This window comes from Protopterus annectens, chromosome 1.part1, assembly GCF_019279795.1.
Source record: "Protopterus annectens isolate FY-2018-M chromosome 1.part1, PAN1.0, whole genome shotgun sequence".
In the NCBI taxonomy this organism is placed as follows: Eukaryota; Metazoa; Chordata; order Ceratodontiformes; family Protopteridae; genus Protopterus; species Protopterus annectens.
In genome coordinates this window covers 189,249,796-189,274,333 of record NC_056726.1, presented here as the reverse complement: position 1 = coordinate 189,274,333, position 24,538 = coordinate 189,249,796, and the positions used below count along the sequence as shown (strand labels likewise).

Below are 24,538 nucleotides of genomic sequence, written 5' to 3'. Positions count from 1 at the left end.
CCCCACTGTTGCCAGTGCTGAGGACTAAGGCTCCTTGATTACTGGGCCAGTGCTGGGGCATCATACAAAACATGCCAAAAATACATTTTTACTAATTTGTCATTTCATCAGAAGTAAAAATGATGCATCTATCACCATACCAGGTAATCATTTGTTAATGAAAACAAAGTCGACCAAAACTCCCGGTGCTGAGGCAGCAATGCAGGTTGGTCCCACAATAACCTGGAGTGAAATCCATAACGGAAGAATTTTTTTTCCCTTTATCTGGAATTTATTTGAAACACGTTTATTGAACTATCACTTATGACATAGGCAAATTAACATTTACATAAAAGTAATCAAACCATACTAACAAGTTCAAGTTTATAAATGTTATACTTCACACATATTGCTATAATTATTCAATTCCTGCTCCCCTTTTTTTAAGCAATAAACATCTTTATTCAAGGAAACATCTTTATTAAACCATCGCAATCATACATTTTTATAAATGAAAACAAACCACTCCGACAAAATCCTAGTTGCATTTTATATCACAAACCATACTGACTGCAAACATATATCACTTACCATCTACCCAATAATTTTCAGTCAAACATTATATAGCTCATTTAAGTCCTGACTTCTTTTAAACCTCATTCCTCCCCTGTAAGTACTGTTCCCACAATTTCATTTTTTCCTGTCTAGGTTGCTCCTACCCTTTTCTAAAGATCTCAATTCCAGTTGTTTTATCTCTGTTACTATATTCACTACTTCTAGTATGGTTGGTTAAGATTTTTGATTTCCTTTTTCTAGTAATTAATTTTTTGGCAGCCATCATAATTAGACACAGCAAGGCCTTAGTATGTCTAGGCAATTCCAATTCTGTATCATATCTCAGAAAAATCATCTCTCTCGTCACACCAATATACCTACCCAGCATCTCCAACAGTGCATCCCGCAGAGAATACTTAAAGTCTGCCAACTCACCGCACTCCCAGAAAATACGTTTCCAATTACCTCTTTCTTCACAGACACATCTCCAACATTTGCGGTCTACCTGAGGAAAAATTCTCTGGAGTCTACTTGGGGTATAAAACTATCTATTTAAACTTTACCAAGCAAAAATTCTAAATCTTCTAGATTTTGTTGCATTTTTGGGAGACATGCATATATCCTCCCACTGTTTCTCTGTGAATTGCTTATCCAATCTTTCTTCCAAATCCTTTCCAACCTCCTCTGATTGAGTCTTATAGTTAGCATGCAATATTTTATATGCTCTACTAATTATTCCTTTTTTTAATGGCAGCTTTTGTTCTACTCTATTGAACACCCTACCAGTGCTAGTCTTCCATTTAAGACCCCCCATTTCTTTTTCTTTGCCTATACTCTGATATCAATCCTTGATAGGGAAGGCAATCTCCCAACCTGCAGTCCAAAAAAATTCTTAGAGTCTTCCCATTCTATCATCTTTCCATCTCTAGTTATTTGCTACCAATATCTTGGCTCCTTTGCCAGTTTTCTCCAATAAATTATAACCCCCTTTTGCAGATTGTCTATATCCCTAATTGCAGTCATCCCTATCACCAGAACCTCCTTTCTCCATTCCCGTGTTGGCTTAGTTCTTGGGATACTTTATGCTACTTTATAGATACAATATTCTGTATGATTACTGTTATTCTCCTTAAAGGCCTGCATCCAAAATCCCAGTCACTCTTTGTTTTTGAGCTTCCCCTATTATATCATCATTTTCCACTCTGAATTATAGTTTTCTGCTTGTGCTACATATAAGGGGTCTTAACTGTGTAGCTCTGAAATATGCCTTAAATTGGGTAATCCCAATCTGCCCTGTTCTACTGGAAGTATCAGCTTATCCCAGTTGACTCTTGCCATCTTCCCCTCCCAGATAAAGTCCTTCAGCTCGTTAATAATTGCTATTCACAAATTCTCCTCTGGTTGATACAAATATGCTTGACACAAATATGCTTGACCTGTGTGCAAGTCTAATATGACCAAAAACACTAACTGTTTGTATCTTACTATCCATATCCATATAACAAAGCTGCCATTTTCTAAGTTTTCCATATCTGTATAACAAAACTGCCATTATCTAAGTTTTTCCATTATTTTTTGTTTAGTCTCTTCCCACATATCTATAGCTGCCACACCAGAATAATTTTTAATCCATACTCCTAAATACTTAATTTTATCATTTCCCCATAAATATGGATATTGCTGAACCAATTCATATGTTGGTAAATAATTTACCGCTATTGCCTTTGTTTTAGCTTCATTAATTTTGTATCCCAAAAATATCTGAAACTGTCTCAAAATGTCCACAACATTGTAATGTCTCTCTCTGATTTTGTCATGTAAAAAATCATATCATCTGCAAACAGAGCCAGTTTTTCTTAACTACAATACCAATTATACCCTTGAATTTCTGAGTCCCTTATTTTCTTTGCCAATGGTTCTAAATATAATGCAACAACAAACAGGAAAGAGGACACCCCTGCCTGGTTCGTCTGCTCAAGCAGAAATTATCAGACAGGACCTCACGCACTTTAATTTTCACCTCCGATCCCTCATATATGCTCCTAGTCAACCTTATAATTTTTTTCAGGAAATGTAAATGTTCCCATTGCCCTACTCATAAAGTCCAAGCTTACTCTGTCAAATGCTTTCTTTACATCAAGACCCACCAACAACAATGGCATTTTCTTACATTCTGCTTCCCTCTAGATCAATGTTCTGTTAATGTTATCAAGTATTTGCCTCCCCTCCACAAAACTACACTGATCCATATCCATCAATTTTGGCATTACTTCTGCCATTCTTTTAGCTATTATAAACATGAACACTTTATAATAATGGTTTAGTATTGAAATGGGCCTGTATGAAGCTGGATCTGATGGATCTTTATCCTCAAGTATTATAGGTAGCACTGTAACTTCCAGATCCTTGTCAGTTTTTTCCCTCCAAGCTTCCAGACTTTCATAGGAATACCAGCTATTCCTGGAGACTTTCCTGTAACTTAGTTATACATCATACTTTTTATCTCATCTCCTATCCTAACAGTATGTAATTGAGTCTCATCTACCTCTAACCCTCCATAAACATTTCCGTTTGCATCTTTTCTTGATTTCCATATTTCTCTGCTTTATACAGACTTTCATAGAACTTCTGAAATATTTCTAGTATCTTCACAGGATCTCGTTACCTTAATTGTTATATGCTCCCTAAGCTTGGCAACAGCCCTTTCTACTTTCTATTGCCAGAGTCATCATGCTAAAAGTTTTTGTGCTCTACTGTTGTCATCAAAAAACAGTTGCTTAACAGCAATCTTTCTGATCTCATGTACATTGAAGTAATCCCTTACTTTCTGCTTAGCATTCTGCAGTTGCTGCTCTTCGTGTTCTTAAAAATTCTGCCTGTTCTGCAATATTTTTAACATACATTTGTCAGTCTCTCTAAATAATTCTTGTTACTTCTTAACCACAACTCCCTTTTTTTTTTAATTTCCACCCTGTTTTTAAACTCCACCTTAACTTTATCCCACTCCCTAGCTATATTTTCAGAAGTAATTTCTATCCTCTCGAATAGCTCCTGAATAATCTCCACTACCCATTCCTTAAATTAGGTGAGAAAGTGCCAGTGTCTCACTTTTATTTCATTACCCTGTGTTATTTTAGTTATTATTGGCGCATGATCTGAAATAGTTAATGGATGCATATCAAGACCTTCAATTAAATGCACATGTTCCTGTAAAATGTAAATTCTGTCTAGCCTAGCAAAGCTTTTATATCTTGGGGAATAACATGTAAATTTCCTCTGAACTCCTATTACTGAATTCACATCTTCCATGCCAAATATTTTCATAAATTTCTTCAAAAATCTACCTTCCTTTGTTATACTTCCCCCTCTGAGCCCCCCAAATACATCTCCAGTGCTGCAAGTCAAATTCCAGTCCCCACCTACAAATAATATTCCTTGCTGAAAACTGATTATTTCTCCCAGAATTTTCCTAAGCTTCATTATAGCAATTGTAGGTGGAATATAAACAGGTCCGTGTAATCATACTCCCTTGCCAGTAGCCCATTAGTACTACAAATCTGCCATTATCATCTTTTTTATCCTCTTCTATCACTATCGGAGCTCCTCTTGCAATTAATATAAGTAAACCCCTTTTATTTTGTCCCAGATACTCCACTGAATAACCATCCTGACAACCTTTATCAAATTCACTTGTTTAGTTCTTTCTAAGTGTGTCTCCTTTAACATACCTACTTGCATTCTACGTGTTTTATTTATTTATTTATTTAATTTGTTTATTGACATTTGTTAACCGGGCTAGGAACCCATTTTCAGTGGAGACCTGAGGAGAAAAACTCCAATTACAGACAGAGATATTAAGTATACATAACAGTTAAGAGTACAATAATGACATGCATAAGAGATTAAAGCAATCATTAATTGGCTAAAATAGTACAAGTTCAAATATATTCTGTAATTACAAAGGCACACCAAACAAAATTTTTTTTTTTTTTCCAATGTGCGAGTGGTGTAAGTATCTAATTTTATAACTGGTGTAGTAAGGTATATAACAGGAACCATCATGAGAGGGGTGAAAGGAGTGTCTAGAGTTGAAAAAAGATGTTGGGGAAGAATAGATGTGAGAGAAATAAGATACAAAGAGGAATGTATTTAATGGTGGTACAACAGAAATTGTACTGGAATGTACAATTCCTGTACAACTGGAACTAGTGTAATAAGGTATATAATAGGAACCATGAGAGGGGTGAAAAGAGTGTCTAGAGTTGAAAAAAGATTTTGGTGAAAAGTAGATGTGAGAGAAATAAGATACAGAGAGGAATGTATTTAATGGTGGTACAACAGAAATTGTGCTGGAATAAGAAGAAAGTGTGCTGTGAAGTTGTAATGAAGAGTGCACTACAGAGACAAAGTGAAGGTAGGTAGGGTCATGGCAGGAACAACTTTTGGTTCTAAAAGAGTGTAGTTTGAGTTCTTTCTTGAATTGTAAAGGGTGTGAGATGGAGTGTAATTGAGATGGGAGGGATAGGGATAGGGTGGATTTTTAAAGTAATCTACCAACAGATTTTTTTGGTTGGTAGATGTTAAGGAGTTGTTAGATGTCCGAAGTGTGCGCGTTGGTGTGTAGATGGATACCAAGGAAGACAGGACAGGGCATGAAGATGGTTTATAAAGTATGGAATAAATAATTTGTAACTGAGATAGTAGAAGTTGTTGTGGGAGGTCTAGCCATTGTAGTGAGATGCAGTGGTGAGTTATGTGGGGAGTTTGTGATAAACCTTGCTATTTTGTGCTACGTCTGTTGGAGTTTAGCAAGGGTAGTTGCTTGAATATTAGTTAGTATAGGGGTGGCATAGAGTAGGGAAGTGAGAAGAAGAGCCTGAGACAGGGACAGTCTGACATCATACGTCAAGAATCTATGATTTCGGTAGAGCATACCAAGCTTTTGGCGAGTTCTCTTTATACTTTGAAGGATGTGTAGGTTAAATTTAAGTTCATCATCAATAATGGCTCCTAGAAGTTTTGTGTGGGAGTCAGGTTGAATGGTGGTGTTATTGGAGGATGAGATAAGAAAGTTAGACTTTAGGTGAGAGAGAATCCAGGGAAAGAATAGCAGAAGTTGGGTTTTCTCGGGGTTTAGGATAAGAAGAATTTCAGCAAACCATTTTTCTACAGAAAGAAAGGTGTCCTGGGTGAGTGTGTGAAGGTCAGATATATTGTTGGATGTGCAGATGAGAGTTGAATCATCGGCATATTGGACTAGTACAGACTGTTTGCAGGAGGTATATAGATCATTTGTAAAGATGTTGAATAGGAGGGGTCCAAGGATGGAGCCTTGAGGCACCCCAGTGATTACTGTGAGGTAGGGTGAGCAGGAGGAGAGCTAACGAACAGATCGCTGACTGTCAGAGAGATAACTAGAGAAAAAGGTTAGGGAGGTGGGAGCTAGACGGAGGTTAGAAAGTTTAGTTAGAAGCAGGGGGTGAGAGACAGTGTTGAAGGCTTTTGAGAGGTCGAGGAAGAGGCTGGATACTAGCAGGTCTTTGTCTCGAGCTTCCGCTATTGAGTGTGTGAAAGACAGGAGGGCTGTATAGGTGCTGTGAGTAGGGGGGAAGCCATGTTGGGAGTGTGTGAGGAGGTTATGTTCTAGGAGATAGTTTAGGAGTTGAGAGTGTACACATTTTTCTAAGAGTTTGGAGAGAGGAGAGAGGATGGCAATTGGACAAAAGTTAGATGGGTCAGTTGATTTTCCCCCTTTATGCAAGGGAGTAGTGAAGAAGGACTTCCAAATGTCTGGTACTGAAGATTCCTGGATAGATCTATTTAAGATAGCTACAGGGTAGGCTATGGATTCAGCAGCTAATTTGAGGAAAAGAGGTTGTCAGAGGAGGGAGAGCAAGGTTTAAGCTTTAGAAGGAGGGACTTTATATATGAGGTTTGAACTGGTTTGAAGGAGAAAAGATTACCGTTTTGAGGCTTGGGAGGGGTATAGGGGTTATTTGAGTTGTGGTTTGAGGGGGTAAGTTTCCGGACAGTTTCGATGAAATGTCTATTTAGAAGGGTAGCAGTATCTAGGGGGCTATTATTTTGGTAAGGGGAGGGGTTTGAGTTGGACCCGGGATTGAGAATTTTTTTTAGGGTGGACCAGAATTTTTGTGGATTTGTTTTACAGTTATTTTGGGGAGAGTTGCAGTATGATTTTTTTGTCCTTACAGATAAGCCTTTTGACAAGATTCCGAAGTTCTTTATATTTGTGAAGTAGGGTAGGTTGTTTATACTTAGTCCAGGCTTTCCAAATGTTGCCACGGTATTTCATGAGTGATTTAGTTTCTTTAGAAAGCCAGGGGGCAGGGTAAGATTTGATTCTGATACGTCTTGTAGGGGGGCTAGGGAGTTGAGAATATCAAGGAATATGCTATTAAATTTGTGAACAGCATCATTTAGGGGCAGTTGTTTAAGGATGGACCAGTCAATAGAAGTGAGGATAGAGCTGAATTGGGTAGTAATTAAAGTTACGTAAGTTACGGCAGTCTCAATAGGAGTGAGATTTGAGTGCTTGTGAAGAGTGGCGTAGTATGCTTGTAGGATGATGGTCACTCAAAGAATTAGGTAAGGTAGTTGGATTGTGGTACAGGTTGGGAGAGTTTGTGAGAATCCAGTCTATGGTTGAAGTGGAAGAGATATTATTATGTAGGTAAGTAGGGGATGTTATTAGTTGGTGGAATCCGTAGAGGTTAATGGAGAGCTGTGGGGAGTTAGTGGCAAGTTTGGCCCAGTCTATGTTAACATCTCCTAAGATGACCATTTCGTACAGTATGTTGTGAGAGAACCAGGAGAGGATAGATTCTAGGATTGGAATATTATTACCAGGAGGAATATAAATAGAGGCAATGACAAATGCCTTATGTGGGTTTAGATGGCAATTGAGAATGATGAGTTCAGTTGGGTGGAAATGAGGAATAGGTGTGGGAATGGTGGAGAGGTTAAGATTATTTGAATGGAGAATGGCAACACCACCATCTTTTTTGTTGAGTCTATCGAAGCAGTAGATGTTGTAACCAGGTGGCAGAATTTCATTGTTTGTTATGTCTGCTTTACCCAGGTTTCAGATAGGGCTGTGATATGAGGAGTGGTATGAGCTATCCAAGCATGTAGCTCAGAGATTTTATTAGTGAGGCTTCGTATATTCAGGGAGTAGATAGAAAGACATTTGTACTGTGAGGTTTGATTTAGGGGAGGTTGAGTTGGGAGTGGGAGGATGTAGGGGTGGTGGGGCTGTTTATGGGTGTAGGGTTATGGACATGGGAGGGTGGGCCTGAATTTGGGTGAATATCACCAGCGAGTAGTAAGTTACTGGGGACAGAGGTAGGGTGGGATGCTCAAAAAAGTTGGTGGTGAAATTTTGGCTTGGGTTTATAGGACAGGGGGTAGATGTCAAGTATAATGAGTTTGTGATAGTAGTGGAAGGTGATGTTAAAGAGAGATGGAAAGATTAAGATGGGGTGGGAAGGAGAGGATGGGTTGTTAGTACATGTGTTAGGAGAGTACAGAAAAGGTTGGGAAAGGTCAGCATGATAGAAGGTTAGACTTGCAAGTACAGTTAGTAAGTAGAGTTTTAATACAGTTCACTATTCTGTTTTTTTTTGTATTCATCTGTGAGACCACTGACATTTAAAGACACTGCAGAAAGCATCATTGTATTAAAAAGTTATCATTCCCAGCTTTTATATGTAAGACCTTTTCAGTTAAAATGTCTAGTTCCAGCTTTTGGTGTTATATACATACACTGCCAGGCTTAATTTTTATATAGTTGTTTCTTGTCATATCCATCTGAACTTTTGTCATATCTTACAAAACTTTTTGTTTTATTTAAAGACCTCAAACAAACAAAAAAACCCTGAATACCCCCCTAAAAGCCATTAATTTAATACCAACACACAAAAGTATATACGGTTTTGAATACTAAAGTGTTACCCTCCTAACAGGAACAAATATCCCAAACTGACAGCCACACTCACAAACATGAGTTAACCTACAATAAAGGTTATCCATGCTAAGATACATGATGCAGCCTCTGCTTCTACCAAGTGTTAACTGGTTCTGTCACAGCTTCATAGCTCTCCCATCTGGGAAAACCCCTGAATGCTTTCAGAGAACATTATCGTCTAGCCAGTTTCTCTGTTCCCCAGCCAATCAGTCTCCACCAGACTGTAATCAGTTTCTGTTTATCAGATTGTTTCCATGGAGACATGAGGGCCCGATACAGAATTGCTACTAAGGATACAATCTGCTAGAAAAAAATACTCATGATATTCAATATTTTTTTCATTTACTTGCTTTCTCTCAAAACATTTTACTAAATCAGTCTAAGGTCATTAATCCAGTCATCCTCATGCAAGAATGAGAAAAAGCACTTTAATTTTTTTTGTCATGTTCTTTTAACTAGGCTTTTTTTTACATTGCAGTGCCTACAGTTCTTAAAATGTAACAAGAAAGACAGAAAGGAGAAAGAAAGGAAAAAAAGAACAGCAGCACCTATTTTCAATCCCTATTACATTTTAAAAAACAGAAGACTTAATAGTATACAAAGAAAACAATACACCACAAAAATAGTAGTATTAAGAAAAAATATTTTTTTTACTTAGTTAACTTTTTCCACTCTCTTCCTCTCCCCAAAGCATTTTTCCAAACATTAATGACAGTAGGGCGTATACTTCATAGTCCCCCACCACGTCCAACAAATTCTGAAAAAGTCCAATATTTCCAAATTTTCTTGTTCTGTCATATTTCACAAACTTTTATGCTTCCTTCCTTCCTCTCTATGATATTTTCTTTTGAAACGGTGGAAAAGGTTTCACAGGTACAGTCTCTCTGTGGTCTTTTTTACCAGAAGAACAAGAAGAAGAATCTCCTTCTGTTTCACAGCTCACTTTTTATTGGACAAACTTTTGTGTTCCCTCCTTAGCATATACTTCATCAAAAAATGATTGAATACATTGAAGACAGCTAGGTACAACAGTTTGAATCCCACACCAGAGTCTCGACATTCCATGGATAGTGGAATGAATTTACTCCTCTTCTGCCTGGTGTACAATGAGTAATCATTCCCCACAAACACTCTGCTGTCTCCCACTTTTAGTGTTTTGTCCTTCTGCCACAGTTGTGTCAGAATCAACTCCTTCTGCTGGTTGGATTGCATCTTTACTATTAAAGGTGTAGGTTGCTTTCTCATAGCCAGGTTTGGAGCATACACACAATGTGGCCTTTCAACTAACAACTCCTGCTGTGGAATACCAGTCCTGTTGCTTATTTCTGCATTCATAAAATTAATGCAGTCTGTTCCTTCCAACTTCTCTGGTATAGCTGAAAATCTCAGGTTTTCCATACGTGTTCTGTCCTCTAATTCTATTATTTTTTGAAACATCTCTTTCTGAGCAGTCTCAAATTCAGCTAGCCTTTTCTTCATTATGACCTCTAATTTTTGCAGCTTTATCATCTCATCTGAACATGTTTAAAGCTTCTTCCATTTTTCTAGCCTTTTTATTACTGGTGCTGATATATTCCATAAGTGTTTCATAGGTCTGTGTGCAGTTGTCTTATATCTTCCTGTATATTACTGGAAGCCATGTCTGGAGGTTGCATTTCTTTTTGCTGAGCAGCTGCAGAACTTTCCCCAGTCAGTGTTTCTTTTCTCACTTTTTGTAGCTGATTTTTTCCAGGTGCTCTGTATTTCTTTTTTCCTGGTATCCAGGCAGTACATTTACTAGCCAGTTACTGAAATGTATCCATAAACACAAACGTCTACTGGCCTTCAATATTGAGTTTTTCTTTTCACACTGGGAGAGCTAGAATTAAGCTGTTACTCAATGCGCAGCCATTTCCAAAGTCCACTACTTCAGTTATGAAGAATGACAGCCTTACGATGATTTTACACTCTTGCGTCCCACTATACTTCCCTGAAAGGTTCACAAAGATCACTCAAAGAAGGAATGACATACAGGCTTTTAAACAAAGGTACCAATTACAGGGATTTTCAGACATTTCACACTGGCATTCTGGCATGCTATGGGCGAGAATATGCTTTCTCTTCAGAGTAGCAAAAATATATGTATTGACTAGCCATTACATCAGAAATAACTCTAAGGAACAATCATCTCAGAGTTATTATAAGTAGCAAAGGAACAGGGGCAAAAACACTTGTAAAAATGTCTGAGGAATGTCTAACCGTTGAAGGTTATGTAACTAATTATAGTTTTGTGATCACACTTTTTATTGCTAATTACTAAGCTGTCATGGAGCCCTCCAAGACTGCTTAACTCACTATCCTCTAACAAACAAAATACGCTGGATCATAAAATAAACTCAGAAATAGAACACTAAGTTATTTATTGCATAAAAATTAAACAGTCAAGAACTGAAGAAGTGTACCAATTCTCATAACTTAGTTTTGCATTTATATGCAAGTCCAACAGACTGATTTTTTCTAGTTCCCTGAAGGCCTCCATTGTACATTTCACCTCCTACAATCTTTTCCTTTTACCTTACACTTTGCCATGAGTAAAGTAGACGGAGTTTCCCCAATCTTGAACTCCCCATTTGCTTGCTGCACTGGAAATTACTGTCAGTGAGATATCTACCTGCTTAGCAGCAGTGACTCCATCTATATATGTAGGTGTGACGACTGGGGAGAGATGGGCGAAGGCTGCCAGCCTAGTCAAACATAATTTGATATATAATTCTGGCATTTTTAAATAAATGTAAATTACAGGCATGCTTCTTGAGTGTAAAAGAAATGTGAAATGTGGAACTGCAAAATATGTGACAACATTGCACTCTACCGGCCCAGTGATGCATGTTCTGACCCTTTCATATTAGAATTTGGCTCCAGTGCGTCTGGATGAAGGTTTCATGCCCATTGTTTTAAGGCTAAAGTTTATGACCAGAATTTACATATGGAAGGTGCTTTATTGCTCTGGTTTCTGCTAGAATGTATATGTGAAATGCCTTGAATTGTTGTAAGTTTCTGAGTAGGTGTTAGATTGCTAGATAATGCAGTTTGTGGCCTGAGAACTGAACTCAGACCAGGTGTTAAGATGATGCAATATGAATACTGGGAAAACCTAAGTGCCACAAATGATGTAATTTGGGAGGGCCTTAGAGTCATGTCTGTTACTAATGTTTAAATACTATTTCTCACAAAAGACTGGAAGCATTTTGACTTTGGACAGCTAACTCAGCACTCTGCTTATGCTCACATGTAAGTTTTAGCGCTGTGAGTTCTTGTAGGAATAGTTAAAGCTAGTAAAGATTAATTAGGCATTTTTCTTTGAAATCAGACCTGTCCTACTGTATTATTTTAAGCTTCTGTGTGATCTGTGAACTCAGATATCTCTGTTGTGTAGTAGTTTTGTAATGTGTTTTATTTATTATTAAATATTTTCAAAACCTTCCACCTGTGGCTGATTTGTGTTGAGATAAGCTCTAGAGTACATTGCATATTTACAGAGGTTATTGTACCAGGCCACTCTAAAGTAAGCCTTGACTGTTAGTCATACTACCATTGGATTATAATATTGCACAGTAATAATTGGGACACCCTTTTAAGGGCCTTTTAGTAGCTGATATTATTAGCTGGGTGGTGGCAGGGAATACTACCATATGGTCTGGGTAAAGGGGCAAAGCTGGAGAATCTGTGTTAGCCTTTCCCAGGAGTCTGTGAAGTTGTATAAATACTTATCTCAAAGTGTGTGTGCATTGTGCCAGCTACTTAGCAGGGACACGAAGCACTGGTTGGACAGAGAGGTTACTGGAGGTTCTAGCTTGCCCAGCTAGGCTGAAACCTGAACCCTATAGCTGTGCCAGTGGGGAGTCTTATTGGGGACCTGGTGAGCAAGGGAGCAACCAGCCCCAGAATGACTGTGATCTCTGTGTGCACTTAAGGAAAATTGTACTTTACTGTGTGTATTAGTTATCCTTTTCTCTTTTAGGAGATGACCTCCCTGGTGTTAGTGGTGAGGATTGAGGCTCCTTGACTGCTGGGCCAGGGCATGGTCGTCACAGTGGGCTTTTGGTTTTTTACTGTGGTTGTGTGAAAGTGATGTTAGTCCATATAAACAAGGAGGCTGTGGGGGAGCAGAAGGGGTGATTACCTTTTGGTACACTTCTTCAGTTTGAAGCTTTGACCACTATATTTCATCCTGTTCAGGCCTCACTCAATTTGACTTGATGAAAACTATGGAATCTCTGTTCCCACATGCCTACTACACTCCTTACCTGCACATTTCCACACCAGTAAATTTCCTTCACTGACTTGCCCTGCATACTTTATTCATGATAATTATTCCAGTGACAGTTTTTGACAATTCAATCAACTACAAATATTTTTAGTCAAACTTTTGACGATTCCTCCAATGTTCATTTCTTCTACCTTTCTGTGTTACATGCTGTACTTTCTAAAACTTTCTGCGGTCATGCAGTTATTACCTATTACACTGATGTACTGTTTAAAATTTTAACAGCTAGATTAATAGACATGGTCCATCCTGAATGCAAGATACACAGCAGTTCCCGAATTGTGTGCAGTTGACACTGCACAAGCTATGGGCATAAAGCAGGACATAGACTTGTAAGCAGCAAAAACTGGTCAGACCAGAAGGTAGGGTACTCTGCATAACAGACATTGCGATCGCATTGCTAAAGTGCATCAAGTAAATTAACAGGAAATATGACATGGGCTCACCGGTGGGGATGGCATTGTGGACGACTGGTTACATACACTCTCCAAATAGTTCCCCTTCAGCACTCTCTACTTCATGACAACCCAGAGGTGCAGTGTTCAAGGGGAGGGGGAAACAACTCCAAAAATATGGAAATGGATGCATATTTAAGTGTTATTAATAATTTATTAATGAAACATATACCACTAGGCTCAGTACAAGTAAGTAGCAGCAAAGGCAAACCAAATATATAGTGTGTATACCCAAATATATAGCGTGTATACCCAAGGATTTAACAGCCAGGAGTAGGGCTATGATGACACCCTGCAAAGTAAATCAAAGAATCTAAATAGTAAACTTAACCAACATGTTCTTAGTGAGTAATTACTTTAAAACTGAACTTAGCCTGATAAGAAAAAAATATATATTTATTTCAGTTGAAGATGAAGTTGAGCTTAACCTAACTCAAACTCTTCCTTCCTTCCTCCACATGATCTTTTTCTCAGCCATCTGGCACTGTCGTTATTGCCTTTCCCTGAATTGTTACATACCTGTCTTTATACAGGTTAAAGTTTCACAACTGCCTAAAGAATTCCAACCCAGAACTTACTAATGACCCAAAGTGGCAGCACTGCAATCGTTATCTTTTTTGCATCCTTTTATCTGTTACTCAGCTCTTGCATAACCTAGTTCTACCTACACCTCTAGCAAATTATTAAGCTACATACAAGTTGTCAGACATACCAACCCTAATCCCCTTTCTAATCTGACACCACCAGTCTCTCCTAACTTACTGTATGATCAGTATGTTGTGCTCATTTTCTACATGCACGAATACAATTTTTTAATCAGATTTCAAACATTCTACTCCAGTTTACCCATCTTCTTTACCCTGCTACAGACCTTAGATGTTCAAAAAAATGCACACTGTCTTCTATCCTCTGCAGCAAAGTTATTAATGAAAGCATGATTTACCACAGAACTAATCCAGTGTCTTTCCACTAGACACCTTAATTTTATCAAAAGGATCTCCATTTACAATCACATTCTCTCAAACCAGATCTTAACCTATTTCGCCACCTTGCACTCCACTTTACAACTTCTCACATTATCAATGGACATTCTATTAAAATTAGATAAATAATTAGAATTCTATTAGGATGCACCCACTGACTGACAATCCTTATCATTCAAACAGACTAAACATTTTCTTAGGTGCAACCTTCTTAAAGCATACAACTGCTACCACAGATCCTGTACACTAGTGGAATACAAATATATCACTGTTCTTGATTAACAGTTTTGGAAATGGTATACAAGTCAAAGTCTCTTTTGGAACCACTACCACAATAACAATGTAGGCCATCGTCTATTTTAATTTCCTTAACATCCTAGAGTATATCCTATTCACTCACACACTGCCTCTACTTCATAGCTCTTTATGCACCATTTTCGCTGTAAAACATACACTGATAAAAACTGATGCACACATTCTTCCATATGTGTAACTCTGTTTTCCAATACAAAGATATTTCTTACCCAATCATTTCACCTTTCCAAAGGTCATGTTGATCTTACGCTAAGACATCACTCAGCTATTAAGATATTGAATATCAATGAACAAATGGGACAATATATTTCTATCCTCCTGCACACCAGGAATTAATTAACATCTGCATGGACCCAAGTCTGTGCTACTCCAATCTAAAGTAAACTTGAAAACTCAGATGCACAATACAGCAATTTGTCATATCCGCCTTTTAAGTATTATCCAAAAAGTATCTAAATAAAAATACAATGGAATGACGCATACCACTGACTAGGATCACTGCCACTTACTTTCTTCCAGTAAACAGAAGTAACATAAACATTTTTCCCATTTTACTAATAAGCAATTAATGCTCAAACAATGCAATATTTCAAAAGCCATCTCCATCTGGTCTAAGGAAGTTATCATAACATCTTTATACAGCCCTAAATAGACAAATTACAGAGTGCAACACCCCCTTTGAGAAGTACCTTTCTAGACATAAGCAAATGGAAAGGCCTTAGAACTTCCTAACTAAGAAGACTGTTAGCCTAAAGTCCTTGAACTACCAGGAAGGGCTGGAAAACACTATCATTTTACTAGGTTTCTTACAGGTTCTTGACTTCAGTGTCACATTATTAGGACCCCCCCCCTTCATCCTCCATGATCTCCTATATCTTCACAAATCACATCACTCTACTAATACCAAAACAAGGGATTTAAGTCTCCACTAGCACATAAATAAAACTGGGTGCAGAAACAAATTACTCAATATCTACCACAACTCTGGAAGGAAATTCCTCTACAAGTTAAACACAATGGCATCCTAGTGCCATTCAGATTAAACTTGGATGACTGAATGGGTACCCATAAATTTACTCAAAGAATGAAATGTTTTGCCTTTCTTTAGAAGGGAGATACAGTATGAGTGTGGGTTATTGCCAAAGTGTAAATGGTCTTTGGACTAAATTGCCTTATATTTCCTATGATCCTACAACTCAGATAAAGACTGGAAGTAATGACATTCAGAATTTTAGAATACCATACTGGTTTAGCAGTTTCATAGGTAGGTACTAGGCTATTGGCCTTAGGGCCTATATAAGCCTAGCCAAAAATGTACCCTGGCTTTTGCCACCCAAGAAAATAATTTTCCTGTGCCCCTGTCAAGCAGAGCCACAGAAGTGATCCCTGGGGTGAATTTCCTATTTCCCATCCAATCATCAAGATTTTTCTTGAAGACTACTAATGAGGAGCTCTGTTTGACATAGATAGGTAGTCTGTTCCAGAGTATGGGAAGTCTCTGGGACAGGAATCTATCCCTCCAGCATGTTCTGTTTATTGTGGTGACAATGTTTAGGTCCCTAGAGCGTGTAGCTCAGAGGGATTGGGATTTCTTTAAGTGGAGCATGTCCAACAGCTCTGGGTTTGACACAGCTTCATATGTTAGGCAGAGATCGCCTCTGAGTAGGCGATATGCGACAGAGTAAAGCTGGAGTTTTTTGAGACGGTCTGCTTAGGGCATCTGTTTGAGGTCAGTAATTCTCTTTGTGAGGTATTTCTGTGGCCTTTCCAGTTGTTGTAGATGTCTTGTGAGGTACATACCAAAAGGGGCGTTGTACTCTATAATGGGTCTAATGAGTGATGAGTAGAGGAGAACAATGACCTCTTTTTTCTGGATGAGAAACTTTTTGTGATGAGGTGAGCCACGTAGAAAGATTTCTTGACTACTGTGGCAATGTGATTATCAAAGGAGAGATCACATTTTTGGCGTTAAGTAGACTACCAGCTATGTGGTAGTTCATGGGTACAGAGTTTTTACCAAAGGGGATGACAATACACTTTTTGGCATTGAGCTTCAGGCCATGGCTTTGACACCAGGCACCTGTCTTAGTGAGGCCCTTTTGTAGTATGCCCACATCATTAGGAGTTTCGATTATGGCTCCTAGTTTGCAGTCATCTGCAAACTTTGTTAGCCAAAGACCTTCTGTGTTAGCCTGTGATTCAGAGAAGTAGATACCAAACAGGAGAGGACCCAGGACTGAACCCTGTGGTACTCCACTTGTCACTGGTCTGAAGTCAGATTTGGAGTCTGCTACTTTCACAGTGTGGGTTCTGTCCGTGAGCCAGTTGGCAACCCATCTTGTGACATAGGAATTTATACCTAGTTTAGTGAGCTTATCTATAATTCCAGAGTGGGGAATGGTGTAAAAACCCTTGGTGAGATCTAGATAAGATGTGTGGACCACCTTACACTCATCTATGGCTTTGGTGACTGCTTCAAAGAAGTCAATCAGGTTTAGGAGACATGATCTGCCTTTTACAAATACGAAATGGGTAGGGTCCACAGTTTGGAGATTACCAATGTCTTTGTTTATGAGTTCCATGTTGATACATTCCATGGCCTTGCAAACCAGGCTCATCAGGCTAATGGGGCGGTAGTTCCCGGGGTCCGTCGTGGCTCCCCCTTTGTGGAGTGAGATAACCATCGCAGTGCGCCATTCAGTGGGCACAAAGCCTGAGGTGAGGCTATGATTGAAAATGGTACTTAGGTAGGGTGCCAGTTCATTCTGTAGTTCATGTAGAACGCAGCCTGGGATATTGTCAGGTCCCATGGACGCTGTGTTCCTGGCTTTGGAGAGTGTGTTTTTTTACCTGTGCAGCCGTGATTACAGGAACTTTGCATTCTTCCGGTATAGAGATGGGCCCTCTAGGGGGTGAGAGGGGAGTAAAGTTAGCACTGAACCTATCTGCCAGGATGTTGGCAATATCAGTTGGTTCTGTATATTTAGTGCCATTGTGCTGTAACTCAGAGCAGATCTGAGTGTTGCCATTGAGATTCTTGACATAGCTATAGAATGCTTTGTGGTTGCCTTTAGAGTCAGTGGCAATTTTGTTTTCATAACTAGCTTTGGAGAATTTTATGAGGGATCTCAGCTTCTTACTGAGGTTGACCAGGGAGTTCCTCCAGTCATGGGATTTTACTCTCTTTTGCAACAGTTTCTTTCTTCTGTTGTAGAGTTTGTTTATGGCAGAGGACCACCAGATCGGCTTCCTTTTTTGGAGAATAGCATCTTGGTTCTATTAGGGATAGCATGATCCATGCACTCGTGTAAGTGCTTATAAAGTGCATATGGGCAGGATTCAGCAGTCGTACTTCTATTGTCCGTCTGCATGGGTGTCATGAAGTTTGCCACTTCTGTCTTAAGAAGTGTGAAGTTGGCTTTGTAGAAGTTTTTTACTGTGGTTTCCCTAATTAGGGGTGGGAGTGGGATGTGGATGTCTAGGGTGATTAGCTTATGGTCGGATCTGACCAACGAGGAATTGACATCTGGTGTGGAACACCGGTTGCCCATGTTGGTAATGATCAGGTCTAGGATATTGTTGCCCCTTGTAGGGGTGTGAATAAGCTGATCCAAGGCATTGGAATTTATCAATTCCAAAAAACGTTGAGCAAAAGAGTTGGTATATGAGTAGTTTTCCCAGTTAATGGTGAGGTAGTTGAAATCGCCCATTATTAGGGTGTTGGGTCGTACCCTAATACTTTCCGGTGTATCAAGAAATGAGGAGTGGGAATCCTGGGGCACAGTGGGGGGTCTGTAGCAAGCTACAATTTGGATTGCGGTCTTGCCCAGAGTTAGTTGCACTTGGATAATCTCGGGTGCATTATGCTGTGCAACTAGCCTGGAGGTGTGGATATCCTTAATGAATATGGACATGCCTCTACCTTTAGTGCTTCGTTCCGGGTTAGGTGGCCGAAAGGTGTGGTATGAATTATAGCCTGGTAATGCAGGGGTGCTCCCTGGAGCTTCGAACCAGGTTTCTGTCACTGCACAGATGTCGATGTTCTCCATTTTAAAGAGTGCCTTGACTGAGTGCATTCTGAGGTTTAGACTTCTAGCATTGAGTAGCATTACCCTCAGATTTTGCTTGCTTGTACCTGTTACAGTTGTGAATTTCTCATTTGAACCTTGCCTAAAAAATGCACTATAGGGGTGGCAAGAGCATTAGCCAGTATCCGTAATCCCAAGGGCAACAAGTGCAGGCCATCTCTGGCAAAGCATCGTGGTCTGTCGATCATGTCATCCCAGGCAGACAAATACTGGTTCCCCTTAGAATGACACCAGCATCTTAGCCAATTGTTGAAGTCAATCATTTTGTCCTTGTACTGTGGTATCATTCTGGGTGATGGCAGGAAGCTACTCAGAGCTAGGGTCATACCTGCCTGGGCTACAAGATCGCAGAGCTCCTCCATGTCTCTTTTCATGTAGTCCAGGGAGGTACGTCTCAGGTCATTCACACCAGCATGGACAATGACAGTGTCATATTTGTACTTGTTGTGGAGTGACCTGAGTGCGTGCATTATGTGGCGGATCCTGGCACCTGACAGGCAGCTGACAGTAACTTTCTCATTGTTTAGCCTGGTGAGTGGAACATCAGTGTGCCTGACTATAGAGTCACCTATGACTAGAGTGTTGGGTACGTTGTTATGCCTTATGGGCTGTGGTTGAGTGGCACACTGAGTTTGTGGGCTATGTGTCATTTGGGTTGTGTTGCAGGGGGGGGGAGTTTGCTTGCGTTCTGCTTTGGAGGTCCCTGATGCTTGGGCAGGTTTTTATTGAGAGCCTCCGTGAATGTAGGTGTGTGTTTTGTGTTTCTATGTGTGTGTTTTGGTGGTGTAGGTTTTGAGGGACTATGTGATGAGTGTGGTGTGGTGCAAGTGTTTACCTTCTCCTCTTGACTGTCTAGTCCAGTCTTGGGTGAAGACAGCTTTGCTTCCAGCTTGGCTATATATAAGTGCATCTCTCACAGGTTGTAGTGTTGGGTGGTAGGAGGAGAGGGTTGTCTGTGCACGAGGCAATTGCTGCACTGCCCCAAGATGCCCAAATTCATCAGTTAGACAAGAGAAATCAGCAGGAGCTGACCCTTAGACATGCCTGGATAAGTGCTTAGTTATTAAGTACTAAAAACTGCTTTCCTCTAAACAAGTGAGGAAAGTTGAGTGATGTAGTAATTTGCAGCTTATTTAGTGCTTACAATGAGTTCTGAACAAGTGCTGAGTTCAAAGAAACAAATTTGAGTGCTGAAACTAGAAAACTGGCTGGTTCTAAGAAACAAAATTAAGCTAGAAGGCTTCCCTCTAACACAAAAAGGCTTGGGGGCTCAGAAGCCTACAAACAGTCTGGACCACTTACAGGAAAGGCAGGAAACAAGCTTATTTTTTTTTTCTTTCCCAGATGCTCTCTTTGTACACAGTAGGAGTGCCTGAAATCAGAATATGATCTCATTGCACTGAGTTGAGTGAGCAAATGAGATGGGCCCAGAAGGAGTATCCAAACACAAATTTACAAGAGGGGCGAGCAGTTTCAAAGCCACCAAGATTAACAGCGAAACAAAAACAGGGAGGGTGGGTGGGGAACTAACTGAACAGAGTCAAAACTTCCAGTTCAGTTAATATTCAATGCAACACAAATAAATCAATTAAAATGCTGTATTATTTGAAAAAAGTGCAGATAAAAGGTACTTAAATTCTCTTATACATCCAGTTGAATACAGCTAGATCTTAGCCGGCCAAAGCTGAGGTTTTAAACAGAAAATATTCCAAAATGTATCACTTAAATAGGCAGTGACAGGATATCAATGAATGAGACTACCCCCGCCTGCAATTACTAATAGGCAATAAAATTCTAGCAAGCACTAACTGAAAAAACAGAGTCAAAACTTCCAGTTCAGTTAATATTCAATGCAACACAAATAAATCAATTAAAATACTGTATTATTTGAAAAAAGTGCAGATAAAAAGTACTTAAATTCTCTTATATGTCCAGTTGAATACCGCTAGATCTTAGCCGGCCAAAGCTGAGGTTTTAAGCAGAAAATATTCCAAAATGTATCACTTAAATAGGCAGTGACAGGATATCAATGAATGAGACTACCCCCACCTGCAATTACTAACAGGCAATAAAATTCTAGCAAGCACTAACTGAAAAAACAGAGTCAAAACTTCCAGTTCAGTTAATATTCAATGCAACACAAATAAATCAATTAAAATGCTGTATTACTTGAAAAAAGTGCAAATAAAAGGTACTTAAATTCTCTTATACGTCCAGTTGAATACAGCTAGTTCTTAGCAGGCAAAGCTGAGGTTTCACAGTCAATAAAATAAATTTCATATACATGCCACATAGAAATCAGTGTTTATTTTATGGATCACATCCCCTGCAGATGTACCTTTTCTAAGGTAACTCTTCCCATGATTAACAGTGTCAAACTGGTTTTATATATTATACATGTGTATGTCTATACAAACATCATAATCATCATCATCTTCTTTCGACTGTTCCCGTTAGGGGCCGCCACAGCGGATCATCTGTTTCCATTTCTTCCTGTCTTCTGCATATTGCTGTATCACACCAACCACCTGCATGTCCTCTCTCACCACATCCATAAACCTTATCTTAGGCCTTCCTCTCTTCCTGTTACCTGGTAGCTTCATCCTTAGCATCTTTTTCCCAATATACTCAGCAGCCCTCCTCAGCACATGTCCAAACCAACACAATCTTGACTCTCTGGCTTTGTCTCCAAACTTCCAACCTGGGCTGGCGCTCTAATATACTTATTCCTAATCCTGTCCACCCTCGTCACACCCAGTGCAAATCTTAACATCTTTAACTCTGCCACATCCAGCTCTAACTCCTGCCTTTTTGTCAATGCCACTCGCCCTATATAACATAGCTGGTCTCACTACTCTCTTGTAGACCTTCCCTTTCACTCTTACTGGTACTCGTCTGTCACAAATCACTCCTGACACTCTTCTCCACCCACTCCATCCTGCCTGTACCCTCTTCTTCACCTCTCTTCCACACTCACCATTACTCTGAACTATTGATCCCAAGTATTTAAACTCATCCACCTTCACCACCTCTACTCCTTGCATCCTCACCAATCCTCTATCCTCCCTCTCATTCATACACATATATATTCTGTCTTAGTCCTACTGACCTTCATTCCTCTTCTCTCTAGAGCATATCTCCATCTCTCCAGTGTCTCCTCCACCTGTTCCCTACTCTCACTACAGATCACAATGTCATCCGCAAACATCATAGTCCATAGGGACTCCTGTCTGATCTCGTCTGTCAACTAGTCTATCACCATTGCAAATAAGAAAGGGCTCAGAAGTGATCCTTGATGTAATCCCACCTCCACCTTAAATGCATCCGTCACTCCCACTGCAGACTTCACCGTTGTCACACTACCCTCGTACATAACCTGTACCACTCTTACATACTTCTCTGACACTCCCGACTTCCTCATACAATACCACAACTCCTCTCTAGGCACCACTTCCACTACTCTTTCCCATAACTTCATGCTGTGACTGATCAATGTAATCCCTCTGTAGTTACTACAGCTCTGCACATCACCCTTATTCTTAAAAATCCGTACCAAAACACTTTTTTTCCAATCCTCAGGCAACCTCTCACTTTCCAAAATTTCATTAAACAATCTGGTTAAAAACTCCACTGCCATTTCACCTAAACACCTCCATACTTCCACAGGTATATCATCTGGACCAACAGCCTTTCCATTCTTCATCCTCTTCATAGCTATCCTTACTTCCTCCTTGCTAATCCATTACACTTCATGATTCACTATTCCCACATCATCCAACCTTCTCTCCCTCTCATTCTCTTCATTCATCAACCCCTCAAAGTACTCTTTCCATCTGCTCAACACACTCTCCTCGCTTGTATGTTTCCCTCATTATCCTTTATCATCTTTACCTGCTGCACATCTTTCCTAGCTCGGTCCCTCTGTCTAGCCAATCAGTACAGGTCCTTTTCTCCCTCCTTAGTGTCTAACCTTTCATACAACTCTTCATATGCCTTATCCTTAGCCTTCGTCACCTCTCTCTTTGCCATGCACCTCATCTTCTTATACTCCTGACTACTTTCTTCATCTCTATGACAATCCCACTTCTTCTTTGCCAACCTCTTTCTCTGTATACTCTCCTCCTCATTCCACCACCATGTCTCCTTGTCATCCTTCCTCTGTCCAGATGTCATACCAAACACCTTTCTAGCCGTCTCCCTTACTAGCTCTGCTGTAGTTACCCAGCTATTTGGTAACTCTTCACTGCCACCCAGTGCCTGTCTTAACACTTCCCTGAACTCCACCTCACAATTACCCTTTTTTAATTTCCACCATTTAATCCGTGGTGCTGCCCTCACACTCCTCCTCCTCTTCTTGATCACCGTCATCTTACAAACCACCATCCTATGCTGCCTAACTGTACTTTCCCCGGTCACCACTTTACAGTCTTCAATCTCCTTCAAACTGGCCCTCCTATATAAGATATAATCCACCTGTGTGCATCTTCCTCCAAACTTGTATGTCACCCCATGCTCCTCCCTCTTGTTAAAATACATCTTCACCACAACCATGTCCATCCTTTTCGCAAAATCCACTACCATCTGACCTTCTGCATTCCTTTGTTTAAACCATACCTACCCATCACTTCCTCATCCTCTCTGTTCCCTTCACCAACATGCTCATTGAAATCTGCTCCAATCACCACTCTTCTCACCCTTGGGTACAGTCATCACCACTTCATCCAACTCACTCCAAAATATATATATATATATATATATATATATATATATATATATATATATATATACACACACACACACATATAACTTCTTTCTGACAAAATGAAATAATAAAAATCTTTAGAAACCTAACAGCACACATCTAAGTTCTGGGAAGCCTAACATTTGCAATTTTTGTTACCTTTCGTCAGTAAACAACGAAAGACATATATGTTAAGATGAACCATCTTATGCTATCCACTTTAAAACGAATCATAATTAAATAACGTCCTTAACTTATAGGCTTCTTCTTTGTTTACTTTTAGATATGCTCTTTATTTTACAGGAAAAAGAATGAAGGGTAATGGATGTTTGAAAAAGCAAACAGGCAAGTTTTTTTTTTCTTGAAGTGCACCTGTTAGCAAAGGTTCTACATAAATACCCCCAACAGACAGGTTATTAGTAGACATATTTCACATGTACATTAGACTATTAGTTTCAACTTTATCAGCATACTACAGTTGTACAATACACGTTTTGCTGTTTTGTTATTCAACCTGTCAAATGAACTGTTGCTACATAATGTAAGGATTCACAAGCTCTTGCAACTACCCCAATTAGCACAAGGACACTCTTAACGTTGGGCTGCTCACCATACTGTGTTGGTGTTGGGTCAGGATGAAAACTGAAGTGAGCTGCATGACGTTTCTGAGAAATGTTATGCACATCGGAAGCCAATGAAACTCGAAACAACACCTTTCCCAACGTGCTGTACAATCCGCGGTTAATATAAGTAATACTGTTATTAAAAAGTGACATTCCATTAAAAAAGAGTCTTGATGATACTGCCATGGTCGCACACATAGAGTTGAAATACGTCACCAGGAGGCAGTAAAGAAACGAAGCGTCTCGATTGGCTAGCCAAGCTAATGCGTCCGAAAAGTTTCACCATTCAGCTGCAAGGATGCTGTGGCACCGCCTATCATAACATGTGCCCTTTTAGCAATATTTTAAATGAACTTTACTAAGCTTTAAAGTTCGTCCTAACTTAGATGATTCACTTTGTCTCTTTTCAAATTAGGAATGTTGTGTGAAATGTTATTTAATATTAGCACAGTATATAGTGTTGTGTCAGCCCGCTGAACTGTTACCATTGAAAAATACAAATTAATCGC

The 24,538-nt window shown here is 39.5% G+C and overlaps 1 protein-coding gene across 2 annotated transcripts in view; it reads right to left on the bottom strand.

The window, feature by feature from the left end:
- The window catches only part of BCKDHB (branched chain keto acid dehydrogenase E1 subunit beta), a 2,914,018-nt gene extending 2,889,747 nt beyond the window's left edge, over nucleotides 1-24,271 (bottom strand). Inside the window, exon 1 of one of the 2 annotated variants that reach the window (XM_044074074.1) lies at nucleotides 24,017-24,271. In XM_044074074.1, coding sequence (XP_043930009.1) covers nucleotides 24,017-24,227 — 211 coding nt within the window. In that variant the 5' untranslated portion in view covers nucleotides 24,228-24,271. The remainder of the gene's footprint in view (nucleotides 1-24,016) is intronic. The other variant, XM_044074065.1, reaches the window with a different exon arrangement.
- Nucleotides 24,272-24,538: the final 267 nt, after the last annotated feature.